At 46.9% G+C, this 26,696-nt stretch overlaps 1 protein-coding gene across 1 annotated transcript in view; it reads left to right on the top strand.

Annotated features, from left to right (window-relative positions):
* The first annotated feature begins 17,044 nt into the window (after window positions 1-17,044).
* The window catches only part of LOC144812403 (glutathione S-transferase P 1-like), an 88,339-nt gene continuing 78,687 nt past the window's right edge, over window positions 17,045-26,696 (top strand). The window contains exon 1 of the mRNA XM_078673938.1: window positions 17,045-17,164. Coding sequence (XP_078530064.1) covers window position 17,164 — 1 coding nt within the window. The 5' untranslated portion in view covers window positions 17,045-17,163. The remainder of the gene's footprint in view (window positions 17,165-26,696) is intronic.

The raw sequence follows: 26,696 nt of genomic DNA, 5'->3' as shown, positions 1-26,696 counted from the left end.
GTGATTGAAAACACTTATTGCTCCCAGTCTAGAGGTTTATAGGGTATCTGACAGATGATTGGTTGTTACCTTTGTGAGGACATATGGTAGATCTTTTCTCAGGTATTCATGGGTATTGTAATGGTTGATCTTGACTGCTGTTTGAAAAAGTGCAAGAAAAAAGGCACAAAACTAACCTCTGTGTGTTCAACACAATCAAGACTTTCTTTCATTAAAGCTGAGAAAATCTTCATTTCACTACCAAATTAAATTTATCTGATACCCAATTTGGGAAATGTATACATGACAATGTTTAGTGTTTACTTAAGACATTATTGAACACACAAAAGTTTACACGCTAGTAAGAAGATAATGAATGTATTATTTATTCAAATATTCCACGTAAGGAGCGGCACCAGCGTAGGGCAGGGACATCCACCCTAGGCAACTGTCCTTTCCATCCGCCACCCTTAAAACCGCCCACACTATCCCACAACCCCAACATTCCAAAACTATAGCACACATCTTTACTCCAAAACAAAATAATAACTTTAGACATAACTGATATTCAACAAATGTATTTGGATGTATGACGGTACAATCCAACAACGCAGGTTTTACAATGCAAGTCGTTACAACGACTTGCGTTGGGGGGTGCCGGATAGTGAATAGTTTAATTTACTATTCCAACTCCAGTCTTCGTGGATAGTAGGGAAGGTGTTGGATAGTAAATTAAACCATTCCCTATCCTAGAGCGCCCCCCAGAGCAATTCGTTGTAACAAATTGCGTTGTAAAAGTTCCGTGGTAATGGTACCACGTTGTAAAAGTTTTGTGGTAAAGGATGTTCCCCAATGTATTTACATCAGAATGCCAATTTCTACCAGGATGACACCATAAATCATACATGACATCAGGTGGACTAATCATCCTAACAGGTAATTATCAAAATAAACAGGAAGTTTCCTCATTTTTGCCCCCGTTGTACTTTTGCATTGCACCCAGGCTCTTCAACACACTCACTCATACCACGCCCACATCCTTCTACCTCACCACCACTTCTCCACAAGTCCACCTCCAATTATTTTCCAAAATATAACCATTACCCTCACTCAACTCACCTTCCCCACCATTGCACAACTTGATATTACTACTCTTCGCTTTGCATAAACTTACTCAATGTAGATTCCATTGTCTACCGTCTTCCAAGTCCACAGCACTCCTCAACACTTCCATCACTCCCAACAGTTCTGACCAATTAGATGCACCCTTCACAACAAATCTGTGATTCTCCACTTGTACAAATTGACCAACCTTAGGCCATCGAGCTTTGAGATTCTGTTCCTGTTCAGTCTGTTCTTGCAGATTCTCTACCCTCGCCCTCATAGTCTGATCAGGATTCCCGCTCCTTATTTTACCATGTCTCCTCATTATCCACCAGCGCACCAGCAAATTGGGTGTTTTCCTTCCGCTTAACAATTCAAATGGCACCCCACCAGTCACCGAATGCAGGGTAACTCAATAAGACAACAATCCTTCCTGTAAGGCATTTTTCCATGGTAGCCCAGCAACAAGAGCCAACTGGATGGCCTCCTTTATCACCCTATTAAACCACTCGACCTTTCCATCCTCTTCTGGATGATATAGTGATGTTTTCACACGCTAAATACCAGAATACGCAAACAATATCTGCGTTTTCGTGGATGTCAATTGCCTTCCATTGCCCAACACTAGCACTTCCGGGACACCTTCCCAATTAAATTTATCTTCCAAGAATTCATTCTCAGCATCCATAGTCACATTATTCACCGTTCTTCCTTACGCCACCTGGAATGTTAATAATCAATTAAAACAATAGCATAATTTTCCTTAGATGACAAAGTGGATAAAGGACCCATAAAATAAAGAGCCAGTTTCTGCCACAGACCCTCCGGCAACTCTCCATAGTCAGAGGTATGTTCAAAGGTTTAACCACCTTGTCACTAGAACTGCAAGCCTTGCAGTTCCTGACCCAGTGGTCTACCATAGGATCCAATCCGGCCCACCAAAAGCTCTCCTTAATTCTTCTTTTAGCACTTGACATACCCCCATGCCACTTGTAACTAATGTTTACAATACATTCTCATACTCCAACTGGAGGTACAATTCTGTCTCCCCTCAAGATCATCCCTTTGGACACAGATAATTAACCCTTTACTTTCCAAAAACATTACATTCTCCTTGCAACTGCCCTTCTCTTGGCCAACCACTCATCACATACCATCTCACTGACTCCATAACAACATCTTTATTTATTTCCTGTCCCGAAAGCTTTCTGTCAGTATCTGCCCTACTGATCTCATCTCTACCCCATACAATATCCACATATGTGAATGCCACCTCACACTCATCATCCATTGTTCCTGGGCAATCATCTGATTATTAGGCAACCATGACAATCCATCGGCAATTGTATTATTTTACACTCGATCTGAAAATGGAACATTTGTAATTTAGACGCTAACCTCGCTAGTCTTGGCGTCAAGTTCTTCCCACCCTCCGGTTTTCAAAATATTAACCAATGGTTTGTGGTCAGTGCAAATTTGTAATTTCCTTCCCCGTACTTACAGAATCATTCAGCTGCCCACACAGTTGCAAGTAACTTCTTCTCTATGACTGAGTCATTTCGTTTAGGTTGCGCTAGAGTACGGGATGCATACGCAACAATCCATAGGGCATTTTTATCCTTCTGTGAAAAAGAAAGGCCCAGTACCATCCACTGACAATACGCAATCAGCCACCTTACAAATCACTTTAAACATGGCGCTGCAGATATTTCCTCCATGATCGCATTAAAAACACTTAGGGGCCCATTATGATGTCTGGCGGATTGCCCCCGCCAGGCTGGCGGATTGCCCCCGCCAGGCTGGCGGTAGCCACCGCCAGCCTGGCGGGGGCAATCCGCCCGACATCCACACTCGTTTCCGCCCCGCCATTTTAGTATGGCGGGGGGACCTCGGCGGACGGAAAGATCGTCCGCCGATTTTCCTTGCGGCCGGGACGGAAAAGGAATAAAATGGTGGCGGTGTCTATTAGACACCGCCAGCCATATTATGATGGGCATTTTTCAATGCCTTTCCGTGGCGGGCATGCGGAGTCCCCCTGCGGGGGCCCATTGCGGGCCTCCAGGGGCTCCGGGGCAGTGGGTGGTGCCCCCCTGCATTTCAATGCACAACGTGCATTTTTAGCATTATGGCGGGCAGTGCTTTTTTTTTAGCACCGCCCGCCGCAATGCTAAAAAAGCGGGAAGCACCCGCCACTGTGGCGGGCGCATCCTAATCTGTAGGACGGGACCCCCGCCCTTATGGCGGGTGGTCCCATGCACCAGAAGGATGACGGGCAGACTTTGTCCGCCTGTCATCCTAAAGGACCCCTAAGTCTGCTCGCCAGAACATACACATTTTGCATTTTTAGATGCATATTCTCCACAAGTCGCGAATAGAATTCCGTAAGACCCAAAAACAACATTAACTGTTCCTGATTTTTCGTCTCCAGTGGATCTACAATAGCTTCCACGTGACAGATTTTTGGTCGAATTCCATCTTCAGAAATAACATGACCAAGATATTCCACATGTTGCTTCCCAAACTCACACTTCTCATTTTCCACAGACCTTTCTCTCTTCGAGCCAATAAAACCTCACGTAATACCTTATCATGGGAGATCTTATCTACACCAAAAATCAAAATATCGTCCTGGAATATCTTAGCTCCCTGTATTCCATTACAAATTGTGGAGTGGTGTGGCTCACTGGTTAGAGGCGGCAGACCCGGAAGCAGAGGTCGGCCCGGGACCAGGGTTTGATTCCCGACGCAGCAGGGTCTTGGGCCATGGTCAGCGGACTTGATAATTCTCGCCTCGGTGCCTACTCCAACCAGGGGTCCCACTCAGCAACTCTGGGCAATAGCTTGCTTAATCTCGACTAACGGCCCCATCAGTGCCGGGGATGCTTCTCTTCACCTTGGAGAGCCCAGGAGGGACCATCTCAAAAGGGAAAGCCAGGATGGGTTCCTCAGCGATATACAGCGCAGAATTCGGCAGAATTCGCAGAATTTCAGCGTTTGTGAACTCATTTGAGCAAAATGGTATGTATGTAGCAGATTTCAGTGCAAAATAAGTAATAGCAAATTTGTGATTCCTTATTTTGCGATTGCATTTAAGGAATCGCAAAATTTGTGATTCCTTAAATGCAATGTATGAAGGGAAACAAATTTGCTAATTGTCCCTAAGGAATCGCAAATTACCACCAACTTCAAGTTGGTTGTAATTTTCGAATTTCTTGAAAAATTCCCATTTTTGCATTTTTCAAAGTGCCATGTGACGCACATATGCAACACATGTTTACCCATGCTTATTTCAGGGGTGCAACAGGGTGTCCTTTGGACACCCCTGCACCCTTGAAATTATTCTCAATTTGCGATTCGCAAATTGCGAATCGCAAATTGAGAATAATTTCACATTCATTCCTATGGGCCTCCCGGCCCGTAGAAATGAATGGGAAATTATTCCTTAATTGCGATTAGCAATTTGCTAATCGCAATTAAGGAACTTTAAGAAATCGCTAAAAAATAGCGAATTTCTACATCCATACCATTTTGCAATTCTCAAATAGCGATTCCTTAAAAATCGCTATTTGAGATTCGCAAAAGTGTATCTTGATACATCTGGCCCTTTGTGTTTAAATGTATTCATCCTTCCCAGTTGATCACAGAAAACATCAGGGTTACGCCCTTCAAATTCCCATATACGCTCTTAGCGTTATCTTTTTTTCCACTGTCCTTTTCCTCCCTCTGCACAACGTACACTGCAGGGGTGACTCTTGGATCAATTTTCATCCCAAGTTCCATAATTGTGGCCATCCAAGAATTATGGCTCCTTTATCAGCGACATACACCTTCCCATGACAATCCCTAGAATCAAATTCGATATCAGTCCGCATGAATCCTTGCATAGGGATCTTATGCCCTGGATAAGCATCCGAGTCACACAATTTCCTGCCAGGCCATAGTTTCACAAACATATCCTTTCCCATGATTGCCTACCATGCACACGAATCCACCACGGTCTTAACTTGAGCACATCAATGCCCACCACACAAGCGAATGGAGTTGGGGCTGGAGATGATGAGATCCAGTGTCGAGCCTAAGTTGTGAGTGGGGCTGTCGCAGAACTGGGTGAGAGACAGGTCGGTAAGGAAGTTTTTGAGGGCTGCGACAGCCTGATCGTGGGAGTCATTCCAGTGGAGATTGAAGTCACCAAGGAAGATCTGTGGGGAGTGACGGCCCAAGTTGGAGGAGATTGTTTCCATAACTTGTTCGATTAGGTGGAGGTTATCACCTAGGGAGTGGTAGAAGAAGTGAAGGCTGCTTAGGGGTCTGTGTGAGCTGGTGATGTCTATGCAAAAGTATTCACAGGAGGAGAGATTAGCCGAAGGAGACTGTTTTGCTGTGAGAGAGTTGCGGAAGATACAGGCAATGCCACCTCCCAATTCCTTAACTCGATCTAGTCTGATAATGTTGTGAGTAGGAGGGACTAGAAGGTCAAGGAAAGGGCCGGAGGAGTCGTTGAGCCAGGTTTCTGTGCGGATAAGGAGCTCCAGATCTTGGGCGAGGATGAGATCGGCACGGTCTGTAGCATGTTTCACCACTGATCTACAGTTAAGTGGCATGTTTTTCAGGTGTGGTTTGTGCAGGGTGTCTGTGGGCGCGGGTTGTGTAGTGGGGATCTCTAAGAGGTTATTGATGTTTATGGAATTGGCGTTGGGTCTGGGCGTTCTGTCGGGGTTGGCGTGATGGTTCGGATGGGATCCGCATTACCATGTTTAGGGAGCGTTGAGTTATGTGCAATAAGTGGGGTTGTACGAGAGCATATAGCAGGGCCTGAGAAGGACGAAGGAGGAGAGGCATACTCACGGAGGAGGGAGACAATATCAGGTTCTGAGTATGGAGAGCCGTACTCACGGAGGAGGGAGACAATATCAGGTTCTGAGTATGGAGAGCCGTACTCACGGAGGAGGGAGACAATATCAGGTTCTGAGTATGGAGAGCAGTACTCACGGAGGAGGGAGAGAATATCAGGTTCTGAGTATGGAGAGCCGTACTCACGGAGGAGGGAGACAATATCAGGTTCTGAGTATGGAGAGCCGTACTCATGGAGGAGGGAGACAATATCAGGTTCTGAGTATGGAGAGCCGTACTCATGGAGGAGGGAGACAATATCAGGTTCTGAGTATGGAGAGCCGTACTCACGGAGGAGGGAGACAATATCAGGTTCTGAGTATGGAGAGCCGTACTCACGGAGGAGGGAGAGAATATCAGGTTCTGAGTATGGAGAACCGTACTCACGGAGGAGGGAGACAATATCAGGTTCTGAGTATGGAGAGCCGTACTCACGGAGGAGGGAGACAATATCAGGTTCTGAGTATGGAGAGCCGTACTCACGGAGGAGGGAGACAATATCAGGTTCTGAGTATGGAGAGCCGTACTCACGGAGGAGGGAGAGAATATCAGGTTCTGAGTATGGGGAGCCGTACTCACGGAGGAGGGAGACAATATTGGGTTCTGAGTATGGAGAGCCGTACTCACGGAGGAGGGAGAGAATATCAGGTTCTGAGTATGGAGAGCCGTACTCACGGAGGAGGGAGAGAATATCAGGTTCTGAGTATGGAGAGCCGTACTCACGGAGGAGGGAGACAATATCAGGTTCTGAGTATGGAGAGCCGTACTCACGGAGGAGGGAGACAATATCAGGTTCTGAGTATGGAGAGCCGTACTCACGGAGGAGGGAGAGAATATCAGGTTCTGAGTATGGGGAGCCGTACTCACGGAGGAGGGAGACAATATTGGGTTCTGAGTATGGAGAGCCGTACTCACGGAGGAGGGAGAGAATATCAGGTTCTGAGTATGGAGAGCCGTACTCACGGAGGAGGGAGAGAATATCAGGTTCTGAGTATGGAGAGCCGTACTCACGGAGGAGGGAGACAATATCAGGTTCTGAGTATGGAGAGCCGTACTCACGGAGGAGGGAGACAATATCAGGATCTGGATATGGATTTAAGGATCTGGCGGGTCTAGACGGGCGTTAGGGTAGGGAGTGGCGTTCGAATTTTGAGCAGAGGGTTTCGGGAGGATCAGATGTGGGATCTCGAGTGATGGCCTGGTGGAAGAGAGATGGGGGGTCTCGAGTGATGGCCTGGTGGAAGAGAGATGGGGGGTCTCGAGTGTTGGCCTGGTGGAAGAGAGATGGGGGTCTCGAGTGTTGGCCTGGTGGAAGAGAGATGGGGGGTCTCAAGTGTTGGCCTGGTGGAAGAGAGTTGGGGGGTCTCGAGTGTTAGCCTGGTGGAAGAGAGATGGGGGGTCTCAAGTGTTGGCCTGGTGGAAGAGAGATGGGGGGTCTCGAGTGATGGCCTGGTGGAAGAGAGATGGGGGGTCTCAAGTGTTGGCCTGGTGGAAGAGAGATGGGGGTCTCGAGTGATGGCCTGGTGGAAGAGAGATGGGGGGTCTCGAGTGTTGGCCTGGTGGAAGAGAGATGGGGGGTCTCAAGTGTTGGCCTGGTGGAAGAGAGATGGGGGGTCTCAAGTGATGGCCTGGTGGAAGAGAGATGGGGGGTCTCGAGTGTTGGCCTGGTGGAAGAGAGATGGGGGGTCTCAAGTGTTGGCCTGGTGGAAGAGAGTTGGGGGGTCTCAAGTGTTAGCCTGGTGGAAGAGAGATGGGGGGTCTCAAGTGTTGGCCTGGTGGAAGAGAGATGGGGGGTCTCGAGTGGTGGAAGAGAGATGGGGGGTCTCAAGTGTTGGCCTGGTGGAAGAGAGATGGGGGGTCTCGAGTGTTGGCCTGGTGGAAGAGAGATGGGGGTCTCGAGTGTTGGCCTGGTGGAAGAGCGATGGGGGTCTCGAGTGTGGGCCTGGTGGAAGAGAGATGGGGGGTCTCGAGTGTTGGCCTGGTGGAAGAGAGATGGGGGATCTCGAGTGTTGGCCTGGTGGAAGAGAGATGGGGGTCTCGAGTGTTGGCCTGGTGGACGAGCGATGGGGGGTCTCGAGTGTTGGCCTGGTGGAAGAGAGATGGGGGATCTCGAGTGTTGGCCTGGTGGAAGAGAGATGGGGGGTCTCGAGTGTTGGCCTGGTGGAAGAGAGATGGGGGTCTCGAGTGATGGCCTGGTGGAAGAGAGATGGGGGATCTCGAGTGTTGGCCTGGTGGAAGAGAGATGGGGGTCTCGAGTGATGGCCTGGTGGAAGAGAGATGGGGGGTCTCGAGTGTTGGCCTGGTGGAAGAGAGATGGGGGTCTCGAGTGATGGCCTGGTGGAAGAGCGATGGGGGGTCTCGAGTGTTGGCCTGGTGGAAGAGAGATGGGGGATCTCGAGTGTTGGCCTGGTGGAAGAGAGATGGGGGTCTCGAGTGTTGGCCTGGTGGAAGAGAGATGGGGGGTCTCGAGTGTTGGCCTGGTGGAAGAGAGATGGGGGTCTCGAGTGATGGCCTGGTGGAAGAGAGATGGGGGGTCTCGAGTGTTGGCCTGGTGGAAGAGAGATGGGGGGTCTCGAGTGTTGGCCTGGTGGAAGAGAGATGGGGGTCTCGAGTGTTGGCCTGGTGGACGAGCGATGGGGGATCTCGAGTGTTGGCCTGGTGGAAGAGAGATGGGGGGTCTCGAGTGTTGGCCTGGTGGAAGAGAGATGGGGGTCTCGAGTGTTGGCCTGGTGGACGAGCGATGGGGGATCTCGAGTGTTGGCCTGGTGGACGAGCGATGGGGGGTCTCGAGTGATGGCCTGGTGGACGAGCGATGGGGGGTCTCGAGTGATGGCCTGGTGGAAGAGCGATGGGGGGTCTCGAGTGATGGCCTGGTGGAAGAGAGATGGGGGGTCTTGAGTGTGGACATGTTGGGAGCGAGGCCAAGGGCTCGCTCCTCGGTGGTCTTAATGAGTTTAAGGATGGCAGTTTTGAGAGTTAGTAGTTCGTGGTTTATAGTCTTGAGTTTAGAAGCGGGATCAGAGTGGATTACGGGTCACGCAGAGGGGGGGGAGCAGGGACACCTTAAGGATTTTGGGGGCCCTGGGCCGAACATATTTTGGGGGCCCCTGTTTAGAACAGTTTTGAATTTATGGTCCAATTTGAGCTTCTGTTTCCCATGCCGTTTCTGCTTCCTCAGCGATCATTAGCGATCCAGTTTGCATCATAGGCATTAGCCTATATATTCCCGAAGTAAATTGATACGTGCAGCTGACAGTGGTAGGATTTAGTGTTTCCTGCCCTACTACTAGGTTTTTAATACTTTTTAAATTGTATATGTGTGGCTGAATTACTCTGTGCTATTTAACAATTTCTCCTACCTATGCGCCCTTGGACTTTACTTTATTCTGTTTGTCTACACCTCCTTAGCTGCTCCGATTCGCATCTCGCTTTTTCCTCCAGTCCTGGTCCGCCGCGGCTGATACACCGATTGTGCGGAGAGCTGGGGCTACTATCAGGCTCCTCACTTCCACCCACTCAGTTTCCACTTCCTCAGCTGTGTTAGCGATCCAGTCTGCATCATAGGCATTAGCGTATATATTCCTGATGCAAACTGACGTGCCCAGCGTGCGCGCCGCTGGCGCACCAAAGGCAAGCCCCTCTGTGCCTGTCAGTGTCTTGGAGGCGTCAATGCACCATCCATGCTGCCCAGTTCCCCTCCGGTGAGTTTCATCCACTATATTACATAGGGAAAAACTGCTTAGCCTTAGGCGGCTTCCATTATGTCAGTGTACAGTGGCTGATCCGAGCTTGGAGGTAGACTTTCGATGCAATAAGTGCAACTGGTCTCTCCTCCAGCCCAGGAAACTCGCACCCAAGATCCTCCCACGCAACAATAAGTGTAAAAACAATAAGAAAACAGAGGACTTAAAGGTCACCCTTTTAAATTGTTGCACTTTGCAAAAGCATGAACCACACATTTATGGCCTACTTTTAGACAAACAGACTGATCTTTTATTTCTCACTGAGACCAGGCTGTCTGAAGCCTCAGACCCTACTATCACCTTGGCCAACCCTATGGGTTATAAAACCGAGTGGGATGGGGGAACGGTGTCGCCATAATTTACAATCAAAAACTCGATTGCTCTCCCATTCCGATGGAAAACATCAAGGGTGCAGAATCCTTAGGCTTCCGCTATACCTTATCCCCCATCATAGCATCGCTAGTTTTCTGATTTACAGACCTTCCGGTGCAATTGGAAATATTATCACTTCGTTTAATACAGCCACTACCTCCCTGGCCTTAAAATACAACAACTGCCTTATTCTGGGAGATATCAATATATGTATGGACAATGGAAAATAGCCTCAAACAATTTCCTTGTTGGAGACGCTGCAGACCTGCAACATATTTCCATCTATCTCCTCGGCCACCCATGAGGAGGGCCACACCCTAGACCAAATCTTTCACAACTTTGACATATCAGTAAGCCTACCTCTTCCCATTACCTGGTCTGACCACCTCCTACTAAAATTCTTCATTCTCAATTCTGCCACAGGCCCTCAGGCTAACGCAGGGCAGAGGGTCCCTAATTACAGAACGTTCTATAAAATATCCATCCCGATGTTAGCAGATGGCCTCGGTCGTTCACCAGAGCTGTCTGGCTGTCCCGACTCGGACGCCCTCTCAATAGATTCATGGCCCTGAACCAACATTGCTGCAGTGTTACCAGTTGTTTCCCGCTCCTCAAAGAGGTCGGCCCCCCAGCTCCATGGTTTAACAATTCCCTCAGTTCTAGCAAAAGAGATTGTAGAAAAATGGAACGGAAATGGCGTAAATCTGATCTACCCGAGGACAGGAAGGTGTATAAAGACACCTTAAAAGCTCATTACATTCTCTTCAAGGCAGCCAAGAAAAACTTATTTCAAACCAAGATAGAAAATGCTCAAAATATGAGTAAGGAAATCTTTAGCATAGTTAAATCCTTTACCGACCCGAAAGCCAGCACAAAGGTAGGAGCATGCACAGAAGAATGACTAAGCAAATAGCTCAATTCTTCCACAAAAAGATCTCTGTGATCCAACAAGCCTTCACTAACATCTCAGAGGAAGAACTGACCTTCTACCTTAGTTCTAATAAGACCTCTGGGATCCTCCATCTTTACTAACTTTCCCTGAGTTTCAGCTTGAAGAGTCACTGACCCTTCTCCAAAGCATTTGGGGGCATAATAACAAGCTGAAGTATCGCCACTTTCTCGGCACAATTCGCCGAGAAAAAGGCGATACTTCCAGCGCCCTATTAACAAGAGCATTGCAACGCCTGCCTTAAGCCCACTTTGCATGTCAGCGAGAAATATCGCTAATGACATGCAAAGTGGGCGTTCCCACGTCCAACCACATGTAAAATGTGGTTGGAGGTGGTAACACCCTATTACCTAGGCAGGCGTTGGGAGAGGGAGACCTGCGACAAACTCGTTTATCGCAGGTCTCCCAACGCCTGCTCTGACCAGGCGTTAGGCATTGATAACATGGGGGTGTGGATCATAAAGCTGAATCCACCCCCCCATATTATCAAGGCACACATTAGCGCGTGAAAACAACGCTTGTTTTCACGCGCTAATGTTCACTATAACCGGCTATCGCAGGATTTACTATCGCCTACGTGTTGCGCGTTGATAATAACGCGCTAACATGGCGAAAAAATCCGGCGATAGTGAAATGTGCGAAGTGCGTTCTTTAACGCACATCTTGTTAATATGCCCCTAAGTTTGGCTCTCCTACCGACCCATGTCCAGCAAATATCCTAAACGTATTAGCTCCCACCATAAAACCCACGATAAACCAGCTCTTTAATGCTTCCCTCTACTCAGGCAACATGCCGAAATTATGAAAGAATGCTAAGATTCTTCCACTGATAAAAAGTCTAACGCCAATAAACGGACCCTGCCAACTACAGGCCAATCTCCCTTCTTCCAGCCCTCTCCAAAGTATTAGAGAAGCATGTAAACAAGGCCCTCCAAAAACACATTGAAGATAGGAAGCTCCTTCATGAGTCCCAATACGGGTTTAGGTCTTACTACAGTAGGGAGTCCGCTCTGCTGGAAGTGACTGAATTTCTCCAGCGTAAGCTGGACCAGGGAGGAAAGTCTGTTCTGATACTGCTTGATCTGTCAGCGGCCTTCGATATGGTCCCACATGAGAGGCTCCTGGAGAGACTTGCTAACATCTCTATTGCACCTTTGCTTAAAAAATCAACGTTAGATAGTTCAGATCCCAATAGTTACCGGCCCATAGCTAGACTCCCACTACCGGCCAAACTTATTGAGAGGGTCATGAATGCTCAGCTCTGTGAATTCCTCCGATCCTCTCAAAATCTGGACATAGCGCAACACGGATTAGGGAAGGCCACAGCACCGAGACTGCCCTCATTAAGTCCACCGAAGAAATCAGGAAGGTGTTGGACGCGAGAGGACGGGCAGTCCTAGTGCTCCTTGACTTGTCCGCGGCCTTCGATACGGTCCACCATAGCATCTTGGTGGACCGTCTTGAGGGGTGCGGAATTCGAGGAGCTGTGCTGAGCTTGCTGAAATCTTTCCTCTCGGACAGGGTTCAGGTGGTAGCCCTGGGAGATTTTGAATCTACTCCTTTCACACTCCCAGGAGGGGTTCCTCAGGGCTCCTCCCTGAGTCCCACCCTTTTTAATATATATGTTACCTCCCTCGCCCCGGTGATTCGGTCATTTGGCTTTGAATTGACATCTTACGCAGATGATACACAAATTGTGGTATCTCTGCTCCCGGGGCGAGAGGAAGGAACAGCAGCAAGATTCCAGGACTGCATGATTGCAGTAAGTTCATGGATGGCTAGGAACTGCCTCAAATTGAACTCCTCGAAAACAGAGGTTCTTCTTTTTGGCAATGAGGCCAATTTATGGACCCCCAACTGGTGGCCCCAAGAAATGGGAGAACCACCCATTCCAGCCACGACAGTAAAAAATCTGCTCATTGATAAACAACTATCCTTTAAATCACAAGTCAATGCCCTCTCATCCTCCGTTCATTGGATAATAAAAACTATTAGGAAAATTCTCCCCTTCCTTTCCATCAGTAGCAGGAAAACGGTGGTGACAGCACTTGTGCTGTCACGCCTTGACTACTGAAATAGTCTGTATTTGCAAGCACAGCAAGGGATTCTGAACAAACTACAGACGCTGCAAAATGCTGCTGCCCGATTAATTATGGGTCTACCCAAGTTTGCATCAGTCACTGGGGAACTGAGAAAATTGCACTGGCTCCCAATACGGAAACGTATGATGTTCAAAGCACTGTGCATAGTGTTCAAGGCAGTGAATGTACTAGGTCCGTCCTTCCTTCAACAACACTTTCAGTTGTATAAACCAGGTCGACATCTAAGATCATCCAACAAATGGCTTGTTAAGACTGATCGCATTAGGAAAGTTCGATGGGGAGGTCGCAGTTTTATCTCCGGAGCATCCGCTATCTGGAATAAAATGTCCCTCCCCCTAAAACAAAGCACTGACCTGATGATATTTAGGAAAAACATCAAAACATGGCTTTTTGACCTATAGGGATTAACATCGTATGGAGATATCATTTCAGCGCCAGGACACCTGCCCGGTAACAGTGCGCTTAATAAATTGTAAAAATAAATAAATAAATAAATAAACATCGGCCTGGGGAAGACCATCTTAACATGGATGTCATCCTTCTTGGCAAACAGATCTCAAGACATTTGGCTCCCCCTTTCTTATCCCCGGTTACGGCCATGAATTTAGGTGTCCCTCAGGGCTCAATCAAGTCAATCAATCAATCAAGTCATTTATAGAGCGCACTACTCACCCGTAGGGTCTCAAGGCGCTGGGTGGGGGGGGGGGGGTGCCGTTACTGCTCGAACAGCCAGGTCTTGAGCTTCTTCCTGAAGGAGAGGTGGTCTTGGGTCAGGCGCAGGTCGGTCGGCAGTGAGTTCCAGGTCTTGGCGGCCAGGTAGGAGAAGGACCTTCCTCCTGTTGTCGCTCTTCGGATGCGGGGGACGGCGGCGAGGGCGAGGCTGGTTGATCTGAGGAGGCGCTTGGGAGTGTAGAAGTTGATCCGGTTGTTGAGGTAGCTCGGGCCTTGGTCGTGTAGGGCTTTGTGTGCGTGGGTGAGGAGCCGGAAGGTGATTCTCTTGTTGATCGGGAGCCAGTGCAGATCTCTCAGGTGTCCGGAGATGTGGCTGCGACGGGGGATGTCGAGGATGAGTCTGGCCGAGGCGTTCTGGATCCGCTGTAGTCTCTTCTGGAGCTTGGCGGTCGTTCCGGCGTAGAGGGCGTTGCCGTAGTCCAGTCGGCTGGTGACGAGGGCTTGGGTGACCGTCTGCCTTGTCTCGATGGGGATCCACCGGAAGATCTTCCGTAGCATGCGCAGGATGTTGAAGCATGTTGGGCTCCATTCTCAGTCCTACTCTTTTTAATATATATCTATCCCCCTTTGCATTTCTGGTAGAGGAAGAGGGCGCCAACATGATTTCATATGCTGATGACACTCAGCTGATTTTTACGTGTGAAAAAGGAACCAACTTTGACGGGGCAATGGTTAGGTCTTGCCTCACAAAGGTTTTTAACAGGCTTAAGATCAGTCAGCTGAAGTGCAATCCTGATAAAACTGAAGTTATTTTCTTTGGTAATCCAGAAACACCTGACTGGAGCTCTAAGTGGCCAAACGATCTGCCGCCCTCACCCGCGGAAAAGGAGAAAGGTAAAAACTTAGTAATAGTCATAGATAAGACACTCTCCATGCGCAAATCCAAAATCTAACTGGTGCTTGTTTTGGCATACTCCGGATGCAAAAACAATTCCTGCCACTGTTACTGCTTGAGAGCAGAAAGATTGTGGTGCAGTCTATGGTGAAATCAAAGCTTGACTATGCCAACAGCTTCTACCTCGTTCTTCCCAAATCCTTTATCCTGCACGTACAAGTGGTACAAAACGCAGCGTCCAGAGCCATCCCGAGACCTAAACTCAGATCTAGTATGACCCCTGTTCTTAAGTGGCTACACTAGCTCCGCATAAAAAAAACAGATCAACTTCAAAGCGATGACCATCTTCTTTGAAGCTTTCCATGGCTTAGGTGCTGGCTACCTAAATAAGAGCGATAATTGCTACACAACAGATAGACCCCTAAGATCTTTCATTGCCAACCTGGCCATCATGCCTTACATATGCTGTGCCCACACTGAAGGTAGACCCATCAGCTTTCTAGGTGCAAAATTGTGGAATAGACCCCACAAGTCTCTGAGACTAACCACAGACCTACTCTCTTTCAGGAACAACTTAAAAACCTGGCTTTTTAATAACTGATGGGTCTTTTACGCACGTTTTCCTTCCACTGTCATGCACCAGGACACTCTAGTCTGAGTAGCTGCGTGCTTTATTAAATACACTATTTCATTTAATTTCATTAGGTCCCTGGCAGTGCAAAGGAACACTCGTCCAAAATCTAAGGGCCTTATTTATGAGGCCTTGATTCACTTTTATGCCGCCGGTGCGTCACTTTTTGAGACGCACCGGCTGCGTAAAAAATGTGCCATGTTGCACCCTATTTACAAAGTGATGCATCTAGGCAGATGCGTCACTTTGTAAACCCCTGCACCACATTACACCTGAGCCAGGTATAATGTATGCAGGGTGGGTGTACCACTGCAAAAAGCCTCGTAGAAGTGGTGCAGTGAAATCTATGCACCACTTCTAGGACGCCATTGCATCAATATCTCACACCTTGCCCCATGTGAAAGGACACATTGCCGGAGTTGCGTCTATTTTCAGACACACCCCAGCAATGCGTCACTTTTGCGCCTACAGATACGTCAGAAATACGTATCTGTAACTCCTTGCGACATGATGCGTCATACATTAAATATGAGGCATCCATCATGTCGCAAGGAGGGCGCTCTGAGAAGTGAAGCATCGCTGCTTTCACGCAGCAATGCATCACTTCTCATAAATAAGGCCCAAAATGTGTTTGCATCTAATATTCAGGGATGGTTGTGTGTGTTTTCAATATTGTAACACAGCAGCAGCTCACCACTATTACTGCAAATAATCTCTGTGATGCCCTCCTATTTCTTATGTTAGGTCTTGTTTTGATGTAAAATAAACTCTTTTTTTATGTGTATTGCATGAAACATAAACAGCATTTCTCTACAAAATGGCTGTACTAGACTCTCACACATCAGGTACATAAAAAATAGATTAAAGGAAAACAGTATTTCAAACAATGTGTTTAAGAAATATTCAAGGTCATTAGGGCAAAACTCTGGAGAACGGAGCTGACTCTGTCAGGGGGCCCCCTCAAAGGCTGGGGCCCTGGGCCAGAGCCCACTTTGCCCCTGTGTTAAAACGTCTCTGGGGGGGAGGAGGGTTGGTCAATGGGTCGATCGAGGCAGGTGGACGGGGGAGGGGTGGGGGAGTCCACTAATGGAGAGTTCCCTCTCCGAGGTACCGTCGCGCGAGGCGAGCGGGTGATGTAAGGGAGCCTGGTTCTCTCTCTTTCTCTCTTTCGCACACCCTCTCTCTCTCCCCCTCTCTCTCTTCCCCTCTCTCTCTCTTGCTCCTTCTCTCCCTCCCTCTCTCTCTCTCCCTCTCTCTCTCGCTCCCTCTCTCTCCCCTCTCTCTCTCTTCCGGTACCTCCCCCTCTCTTTCCTTCTCCCTACCCTCCTCCTGGCTCCGCTTCTCTCTCCCCTGCTCAATCCCTCTCCCGCTCTCCCTCTCTCTCCATCACTCTCTCCCCTCCCCTCTCTCTTGCTCTCTCGCTCCCTCCTCTCCCCTCCTCCTCCTGTCTCCCTCCGTCCCTCCCTCTGTCTCCCTCTGTCCCTCCCTCTGTCTCCCTCTGTCCCTCCCTCTGTCCCTCCGTCCCTCCCTCTGTCCCTCCCTCTGTCTCCCTCTGTCCCTCCCTCTGTCTCCCTCTGTCCCTCCCTCTGTCCCTCCGTCCCTCCCTCTGTCTCCCTCTGTCCCTCCCTCTGTCCCTCCCTCTTCCAGTCACCCTCCTTCCCTCTCCTCCTGTCCCCTCTTGCTCCCTCCCTCTGTCCCCCCCCCTCCCCCTCTCTGCGTGACTCAGCAGCTCCCAGACAGATAAAGTTTGGCTCGGAGTCTAGGCGCTGCACTCAGATTGCAGGGACTGGACGGGTCGGGGAGGCGCTGCTGAACCAGGAGAGACAAGTAAGTGCACCCCCCCTCACACACACCTTCCCTCCCTCCCCCCCTCCTTCCTTCCCCCCCCCCCCCCCCGTCCCCCCCCTCCTTCCCTCGGGCGTCACTGAGTCCGTCGGTGTTTTCCTGTATAAACAATTAAAAAACACAATGAGGAAATTAGCAAACGACGCATTCAGTTCAGCAGCACTGAGGGCTGTCTGCATTCATCGTAAATACTCATTGAAGCAAACAGAAGTAGAAATGCTAAGAAGCATTGGCAAAACCATTAGCCTCACCTCTCGCCTTTGTCAGTGCAGAACTTTTGGTTTTGCCAATGCTTTTTGATGACGCTTTCCAGCACCGGCAAAAAACACACCAAAAAATAGTTATCCACATTGGCATAAAAACATGCATTGGCAAAACTAATCATTATTATTTGCAGCTGAACAATTTATTTATGCGTTTTTATGTAGCGCGGACTTTACCCGAAGGCGTCCGAGGCTTCACAATAGGAACAGAACTGATACAAGAGGAGAAAATTACAAGTCAGCAAATTACAACAGCAAACGTTAAGTTGCATGATGCAAAAGTGACAAATGTGAGCAAACAAAATACAAGAGGAACAAAAGGTACATTACAGGAGGAAAAAGTGACACGTGTGCAGGTTACAAAAGAAAACAAAGTACAAGTCGAGGTAAAATACTGCAATAAATAAAGGACACTCAATCACAAGGAGAAACGTTACGTAGGCAATGGTGGCACTTGTGCAAGTATCGGAAGCAAACAAAAGTGAGAGGAGCAAACAGTGTGTTACAAGAGAAAAGTGACGTGTGCATGTTACAAAAGAGAACCAAACACAGGTAGAGGGATAATACTGCAATAAATGGCAGACTCTCAAACCACAAGAACACACTGGGAAGACACTTCTATAGGCCTGGAGTACAGAATGTTCTATAATGGAAGGGCTTCCTTCAGATAATAGAGAGGGCATGGATTAACTTTGGAAGTGTCTTTGAAGGAGGAGAACTTTGAGGTCAGTTTTGAAGGCCTGGGAGGAGGCGGTGGTCCGGAGCTGAGGCGGAAGTGAGTTCCAGATTCTCAAGGCGTTTCCTGAAAAGGATTGGGCCATTGTTCTTTCCTCCTTGAAAGTGGGAGGTTCAAGCAGTAGATTCTCCGCATTGCGTGATGGTCTAGAGCCTCCAGAGAGTTTCAGTTTATTCTCCAGGTAGCGAGGAGAGGAGGAGTGCAAGGCTTTGTGGGTGATACAGGCAGTCTTGTAGATAGATCTTGCCTCGACGGGAAGCCAGCGGAGGGTGGATAACACCGGTGTGATGTGGTCGCTTCTTTTGGCCCCAAAAATGAAACGAGCTGCTGAATGGAGAATAGATTTAAAGGGGGACACGTGGGATTTTGGGGAGTCCAGTAAGAAGAGAATTGCAGTAGTCAAGTCTGGAGAGGATTAAGGCAAAAGAAAGCCTGCACCACCATTAAACGTCACAAACAATAGATTGGAACAGAAGGTGCTAGTACCCAGGAACGCAATCCCTATACGATCCAAAAGGGAACTAGGAAACCCTAGTTCCCTTAACAAAATGCACGAAAAGTGGTCTGCACCCTTCAATGATCTAATACATATGTTGCATCTTACAAGTCAAGATCTTATATAAGTATACATAAATTCAATATTGTCAGTTTTCCCAAGAAACAGTAAACGGAGGCTTCCTCAGTTCTTGTTCAGTTCTTTATTTAATTTCTTAATTAAAATGCATCTGGTTGACCACACGGTGACTTTTGACGCTAACATATTGCGGTTTTACACTTTGCTGGAAAATAAATAAAGAGAAAAAATGTGAACTTATCGTGCTTTTCTTAAGAAGTTTATCTACAAATAAATCTAAAATTATTGAATAACAGTATTTCGAGAAGGAAGGAACTATGTCCATGATGTTGATGAAATTTAATCAGCCCTGAAGAAGTCCAGTAACGGACGAAATGTGCTGGCTTTCTGAATTTTAATTAAGAAATTAAATAAAGAACTGAACAAGAACTGAGGATTCCTCCGTTTACTGTTTCTTGGGAAAACTGACAACATTGAATTTATGTATACTTAAATAAGATCTTGACTTGTAAGATGCAACATATGTATTTGATCATTAAAGGGTGCAGACCACTTTTCGTGCAAGTCTGGAGAGGACCAGCGATTGGACCAGGGTTTTAAGGTCTTGCTCCGGGAAGAAGCGACGAATTCCCCAAAGAAGGCGCAGTTGGTATCGAGCAGACTTTGCAATGGAATTGATGTGGGAGATTAAATTGAGTTTTTTGTCGAGTATGACACCAAGTGATTTTGCGCTGTCGACAATGATGGGTTTATTGTTAAGTAGATTCATCTGATCCATCCATGATTGAACCGGGGGAGGAGAAAGTGAGGAGGAGAGGAGGAGGAATTCAGTTTTGGAGGGGTTCAAAATCAGTTGATGCGTTGACATCCAGTTTTGAATGGAGCCGAGAGTAGAGCTTAGGATGGAGAGATCGTGAGTGGAGGCAACCTTGAGGTAGATTTGAGTGTCGTCTGCGTAGAGATGATAGTTGACCCCAGATTTACTTAGGAGATTTCCCAGAGGTTCCAAATAGAGATTAAACAATGTGGGTGCAAGAATAGAGCCTTGGGGAACACCTTGACCTATCGCCAAAGGAGATGAAAGACTGTTCGCTATTTTGATCATTTGGGATCTATCAGAGAGGAAGGAAGCAAACCATTTAAGCACAGTGCCCTCCATGCCCATTCTCTATTGAAGAGTGTTGAGGAGGGTGTTGTGATTGACAGTGTCAAAGGCTGCAGAAAGGTCAAGGAGAATAAGAAGACAAGACCCCCCCCCCGAATCGAGTATCCGCAGCGCGTCATCACTCCCTTGCAGCAGGGCTGTTTCAGTGCTGCAGTTTTGGATGAAGCCGGACTGACAATTGTCAAGAAGCTCATTGTCCTTGATATGACGAGAGAGTTGTTTCGCTACACATCTTTCTGTGATCTTCGCAAGAAAGGGTAGATTAGTGATGGGGCGGAATTTGTTGAGGTCTTTCGCATCAGCAGTGGGTTTTTTAAGCAGAGGGGTGACCTGCCCAGTTTTGAAGGAGACAGGAAGGGAGCCTTGACTGAGGGAGAGGTTGACCAGAGTGGTCCAATAGGGAAGAGAATGGGTATAGAAGTCAATGGCAATGGCACTAGGGATGGGGTCCAGAGACTGGTTGTAGGGCTTTGTTTCGAGGATATACTTGAGGAGGACTTCTTCAGAGATGGGGTCGAAGTTCTCCCGTATGACTAGTGAGCTGCGCTCCTCTGGAGGGGTAGGATGAGCGACCTGATCCACTAGTGATTTCACTTTTTCATCAAAGAATATTGCAAAATCCGCTGCTTTCTTTGTAGAATCCTCCAGCTTGGAGGTTGAGGGAGAGCAGTTAGGAGCCTTGAAGAGATCGAATAGTTTTTTGGGTCTATTTTTGGCCGAGTCAAGGAGGGTTCTGAAGTGCGACACTTTCCCAAGGAAGATGTGCTTGTGGTACTTGGATCTTGCTGAATGAAGCGTGGCCAAGTTATCGATGGAGGGCGCATGCTTCCATTTTTTCTCCAGGAATCTAAGGTGCTTCCTTTCTTCATAGAGGGATTGGTTGAACCAAGGTGCTGAGGGGGTGGGCCTTTTCTTTTTGCTTTGTAGAGAAGCGACGTTAATGATTTCGACTGCATGGACTGTGAGGCATTGGGAGGTGAGTTTGTTAACATCTAGGTTAGGGTCTAGCCTTGGAAGTGACAGCAAAGCTGATTCACAGTAGGAACCAAAGTCAATTTTTTTAGGGTCACTGAACCAGGAGGTAGCTCTCTTAGGTTGGCCAAGAGTTATAGAGTGTGCGAGGTTAAGAGAGAATGGGATGAGGAGGTGGTCAGACCAGTCTACGTGAATAGGGGTAGCGATAGAAAGAATGCCTGCTTTGGAAATAACAAGGTCCAGGATTGAGCCCTTAGAGTGTGTTGATTCTGTGCAGTGTTGGATAAGATCGTTTGTAGAGAGGAAGGTGGCCAGCAGGTTCGCAGACGAGTCTTGCAGAGAGCCCCAGTGGAGATTGAAGTCACCCACGAAGGTCTGATTGTCACTTTGCGTGTATTGGTCGCTGATGAAATCAGTGAGTTCCTCCATAAACGAAGGGCCGCTACACGGCGGGCGGTAAATGGCATGTTTATGTTTATGAAATTTATAGAGCGCACAACTACCCGAAGGTGTCTCGGCGCTAAGGACTAGGCAAGATAGGTAAAGAAAGAAAGTTGGAGGTTACTGATTGAAGAGCCATGTCTTTATCTGCTTCCTGAAGGAGAGCAGTGTGGGGCTAGTTTTAATGTGGAGAGGGAGCTTGTTCCAGAGTGTGGACGTAGCATGGCAAAAAGATCTGTCGCCCCAGGAGACTTTCTTCGTGCGTGGAACAGTCAGGAGGGTGGCAGTAGAGGATCGTAATTGTCTAGGTGGATCGTAGGGACGAAGTGATTGTTTAAGGAAGTCGGGTCCCGTGGAGTAAATGGCTTTGTAGGCGAAGCAGAGGGCTTTAAACTTGGTTCTGTTTCTTATCGGTAGCCAGTGGAGTTGTTGTATGACTTTGGAGATGGGGCTGAATTTGGGAGTGCCTGTCAGTAGCCTGGCCGCTGCATTCTGTATCAACTGAAACTTGTTGAGAACTCTTTCCTGTGCATTGACGAATAAGCTGTTGCAGTAATCCACTTTGGACATGATAAGAGTGCTAATCAAGGTTTTTGTGGCTGATGACGGGAGATATGGGAGAAGTTTTTTAATGATTTTTATAGTGTGAAAGGCTGAGGAAACTGCAGAGTTGACATGATGCACAAATGTAAGTTTGGTGTCGAAGATGACCCTGAGGTTTCTGACCTTTGAGACTGGGACAGGGTGAGTCCCTAAGTCTGCTGGCCACCATTGGGGGGACCATGCCGGTGTAAGGTTGCCAAAGATCATCACCTCAGTCTTGCTGGAATTCAGTCTAAGGGAGTTGTGAGTCATCCAGGAGCTAATGGCAACCATTCCCGTCTGAAAGTTAGCAGCAACCCTAGCGCCATTGTTGTGTATTGCTAAAACTAATTGGGTGTCATCTGCATAGGAGGTAACACTCAGGTTATAGGTTTTGATGACCCTCACCAAGTCCGACACGTAGATGTTAAATAGTGTCGGGCTTAGCGAGGAACCTCGGGGTACCCCACAGGGAAAAGTGAATGAAGGGGAGGTGTAGGTGCCAAACTTGACTGATTGTGATCTGTCAGCCAGGAATGATGCAAGTAAGTCCTTGGCCCTGTGACTGATGCCCAGAGCAGTGACACGGTCGATCAGGGTAGCGTGATCGACCGTGTCAAATGCTGCTGAAAGATCCAGCAGAACAAGAACCGCGGCACCTCCAGTATCCAGGATTTTTTTGATTTCGTCGGAGGCCTTGATGAGGGCAGTTTCCGTGCCGTGTCCCTTTCTGAAACCAAACTGGGTGTCATCTAGTAGCTGGTGCTGCTCTATGAACTGAGTCAGTTGGCTGTTCATTATTTTTTCTGCAATTTTTGCAGGTAGAGGCAGGCGGCTATGGGTCTGTAACTGGCTGTGTCTGAGGGGTCGAGATTGGCTTTTTTGATCAGAGGTTTAATGACCATCTTTTTCCAAATGGAGGGGTATACGCCTGTTTTGAAAATGGAGTTTAGAATATTGGCTAAGTTGTGTCCAATAATAGCTGGGTTCATTTTCAGCGTGTCGGGGGGGCATGGGTCATCCGGGAGCCAGATTTCATAGAGGAGATGAGTTGGGTGACGAGGTCAGCGGAGACTTGGCTGAATTCGTCAAAGGTAGGAGAGGTGTGGATAATAGTGGAATCTGAGGGAAGAGAAGTGTGGATAATAGTATGGTCTGTAGAGGCCGGGAAGGTTGTGGGGATGTTGGACTCATTTGTATGAGCTAAAAAGTTGCTGGAAGTAAAATTGTCATAGATGGTGCAGACTTTTTGTTGGAAATATGCAGCTAGTGAGTCACAGAGTGATTGGGTGGCAGGGATTGGCGGTATTAATCCTTGTCCGGAAAGTCTGGATACCACATGAAAAAGCTGTTTGGGTGAGTTTTTGGCTGATTCAATTTGGTTTCAGAAGAAATTGCTTTTGGTTACAATCAGAAGTCAAATCAAATCACAAATCAAAAAGTCTTTATTTCGATTTTTTTCAATCATAAAAGACAATACCTTAAACATTTTCAAAAGATTTAACAATTTAAAAGAAAAATAATTTTTTTTAAAATTACTCTTCATTAGCAGCTAGTAGAATCCACAATTCATCACTTCGTCTCTCAATTAACAATTATTATTGGCCAACCACCAAACATAAAATCCGATACAATCAGAAGTCGTTTGTAGTCTTCCAAGGATTGCTTATAAATAGCTTTAGGGGAAGGGTCATAGTAAAGGCACCAACGACGTTCTAGCTGTCTGCATTTTTGTTTTGCGCATCTAAGGGTCTCTGTGAACCACGGCGCAGAAGCAGTCCTTCTATTACTAGATTTGCGTTTGATGGGTACTGTTTTATTGACTGCTTTATTTATCCACTGAGTAAATAGATTAGCTGCTCCGTCGTGGTCGCGAGGGGAAAAGTTAGGCTGAGATGTGCGTAAGGTGGATTGAAATTTAAGGGGGTCAATGTTACTCCAGGATTTGAACTGCCTGGGGAGAATGGGTTTTATGTAAGGGGAAGGATTGTTGTTTTGTTGAAAATCGAAGAGTACTGCATAAGGGTCGGACCATGGTAGCGTTAGAATGTTACTAATACAAAGCCTTCTCAACAAGGAGAAAGCTACTCTGAGCACTACGGAAGAGACCAACAGGTCTTGTTCATTGAATCAAAGAGTTAATCTTGAGGTAAACAACCAAATTATCCAAGGATCAAGTCATTTATTTTTCCAAAGTATAAAGATGGTTGAATCACAATCAACGAATTAGATATTCAATGGCATATCTTCATTATTGAAAACGTTATTAATGATGTTCACACATCCCGATGCATTTCGGGCACCGCCCTTCTTCAGGGGATTACTCTACAAAACAATCCAAAATAAATACTGTTCAAATACACAGCTGTATGGAATCAGAAATGCATTATATCGAATTTTCATACATAATCCAAATAGATAAAGACACTAAATGGTGAATACACCTTCACCCGAAAAACACGTATCTCAAAGAGTGCGAGATGGGTTGTGAAGTGTGCGAAACAGTCACCAAAGAAATCGTGAACCTCTCCACCAAGCGAATGAACAAAAATGGTGCATATGGCTAGTTAAAGTGAATATACCAGAACGAGTGTCTCAATGAAAACTAGCGTCAAAGTCACAGCAAGGTAAAATCATAACGCGAGTGCCGCATGCAAGATGTATCCCTGTGTGAGGTACAAACAAAGTGAATTCATTACATGGGGGCCGCGTACACAGGCCTGAGTATGATGGGGTCCCAAAAGGGTTACTTACATAAACGTGTGCAGATACAAGCTCCGCGGGCTACCGCAGAGAACAAGATGAACCGGAACTGAAACAGGTCCCCAGTGAAATAAGACGTGAACGTGAATAAAAATAAAAAACGGACAATGTGAATGAAAATAGAAAATGGACAACCCCGTGTGGGCAAGTAAATACGTAAACAGACTGATAGACAAAAAGGTGGAAATCAGAAGAAAGACTCAACAGCTCAAGGGGTGTCAGTAACAGGAATCATGAAAAAGAATTACCACTGAAAAATGCAAAGAAGAAATAAGAATAATATGAAAGAAAACGATTCATGACAAATGACAATATAGAATAACCAGATGACATAAATGCATTACAGATAACATAAAAATTCCATCCGATCATTAAGCCCATCGGGCACCATGGTGGACATAAATCGGATCCAAAAGTTCTCTCGTTTAAGTAATGTGTTCTTGTTGTTGTGTGTCACCTTGACTTGTTCCAAGATCAGAAATTTCAATTGTGCCACACTGTGTCTATTTTCATGAAAATGGTTTGCCACACTCGATTTCTGATTGTGTGTACGAATGTTGCTTTTGTGTTCTAAGATGCGAACACGGATCTTACGTTCAGTGTGTCCGATGTAACACTTACCACAAGGGCATTTCAACATATAGATGACATTACTGCTGTTACAGGTGGCATTAACTCGCAGTTTTATCATGTGTCCTTTCATCGGGTGGCGTGTGGTATTACCCGGAATGCAGTTGTTACAGTTACTGCAATTGTAGCAGGGTTTGAGTCCCATGTATGTAGAAGGAGTAGTGGTAGATTTGGGTTGACTGAGAATTTCCTTGACATTTCTGCCACGAGTAAATGCAAACATTGGTGGTTGACTGAAGAGTCCATGGAAGTCAGGTTCCATGGCTAAAATAGGCCAGTGTTTGCGAATGATGTACTGAAACTTGTTGGAAATCCTAGAGTGTTTGGAAACCACGACCATACGGTCGGAATGCTTCTTGGGTTTGGGTTGTAATAGTTCACTCCTACAGGTTTTTTCAGTTCTTTCTGCAGCTAAATCCAAAATGGGGGTGGGATACCCTCGCGCTTTTAGTCTCTCCAAAGTCAGTTTCTTGCTTTCATTTTCGTTGGAAACAATCCGTTTGACTCGAAGCAATTGAGCATAAGGAAGATTGTTTTTTAAACCTGAACGGTGAAAGCTTGTATAGTGTAATGTAGAATTCCTGTCCGTGGGTTTCCGGAAGATGGTCGTGTACCACTCATCTCGTTCTCTGTGAATTTCCACATCCAAATAATGGACACATTTCTCACTGAATTCCCAAGTAAATCGTATTCTCTCATTAAAGGTATTCCATGTCTCAAGAAAGTTCACTAGGTTCTCAGTTGATCCACTCCATAACAAGAATATGTCGTCTATGTATCGGAGATAAAGTTTACCGTGTTGAAGCCAGCTGTTGTGACGTAATATATGAGTCTGCTCAAATGTTCTCATGTATATATTGGCGTAGCAAGGAGCTGCCGAATTTCCCATGGCGGTGCCATTTAATTGAAGAATCCATTTGTCTAGGACGGTGAAATAACTGTGATATAGTGTAAACATTGTCAGTTGCATTAGGAAGACTTTCAAGTCAGAATCTAGATCTGAAGCAGCCAGTACTTGTTCAATTGCTTCAATGCCTCCATCATGGGGGATGGAGGTGTAGAGTGCACAAACGTCCACTGTACACATAATAAGTTCAGTGTTTCTTAGTTCATTCATGATCGGTTCGATTTTCAACAGAAAGTCTGTAGTGTCACGAACATGTGACCCAGTTTCCAATACAAAAGGTTGCAAATATCTGTCGAGAAATTTCCCTGTGTTCTGGTGAATGCTGCCTCTGGTGGATACAATAGGACGAAAGGGAGGTTTCGTGGGATGCTTGTGCATCTTAGGAAGCATGTAGAGCACCGGGGGTTTAGGATTCGTAGGTGTCAAGAATCTTCTGGTCTTGTCATTGATGGTACCGTTCTCAAATGTCAAATTGATT

Source organism: Lissotriton helveticus, chromosome 1_1, assembly GCF_964261635.1.
Source record: "Lissotriton helveticus chromosome 1_1, aLisHel1.1, whole genome shotgun sequence".
Classification (NCBI taxonomy): Eukaryota; Metazoa; Chordata; class Amphibia; order Caudata; family Salamandridae; genus Lissotriton; species Lissotriton helveticus.
The sequence above is the reverse complement of the archived record's forward strand: the minus strand, read 5'-3'. Positions and strand labels throughout refer to the sequence as shown.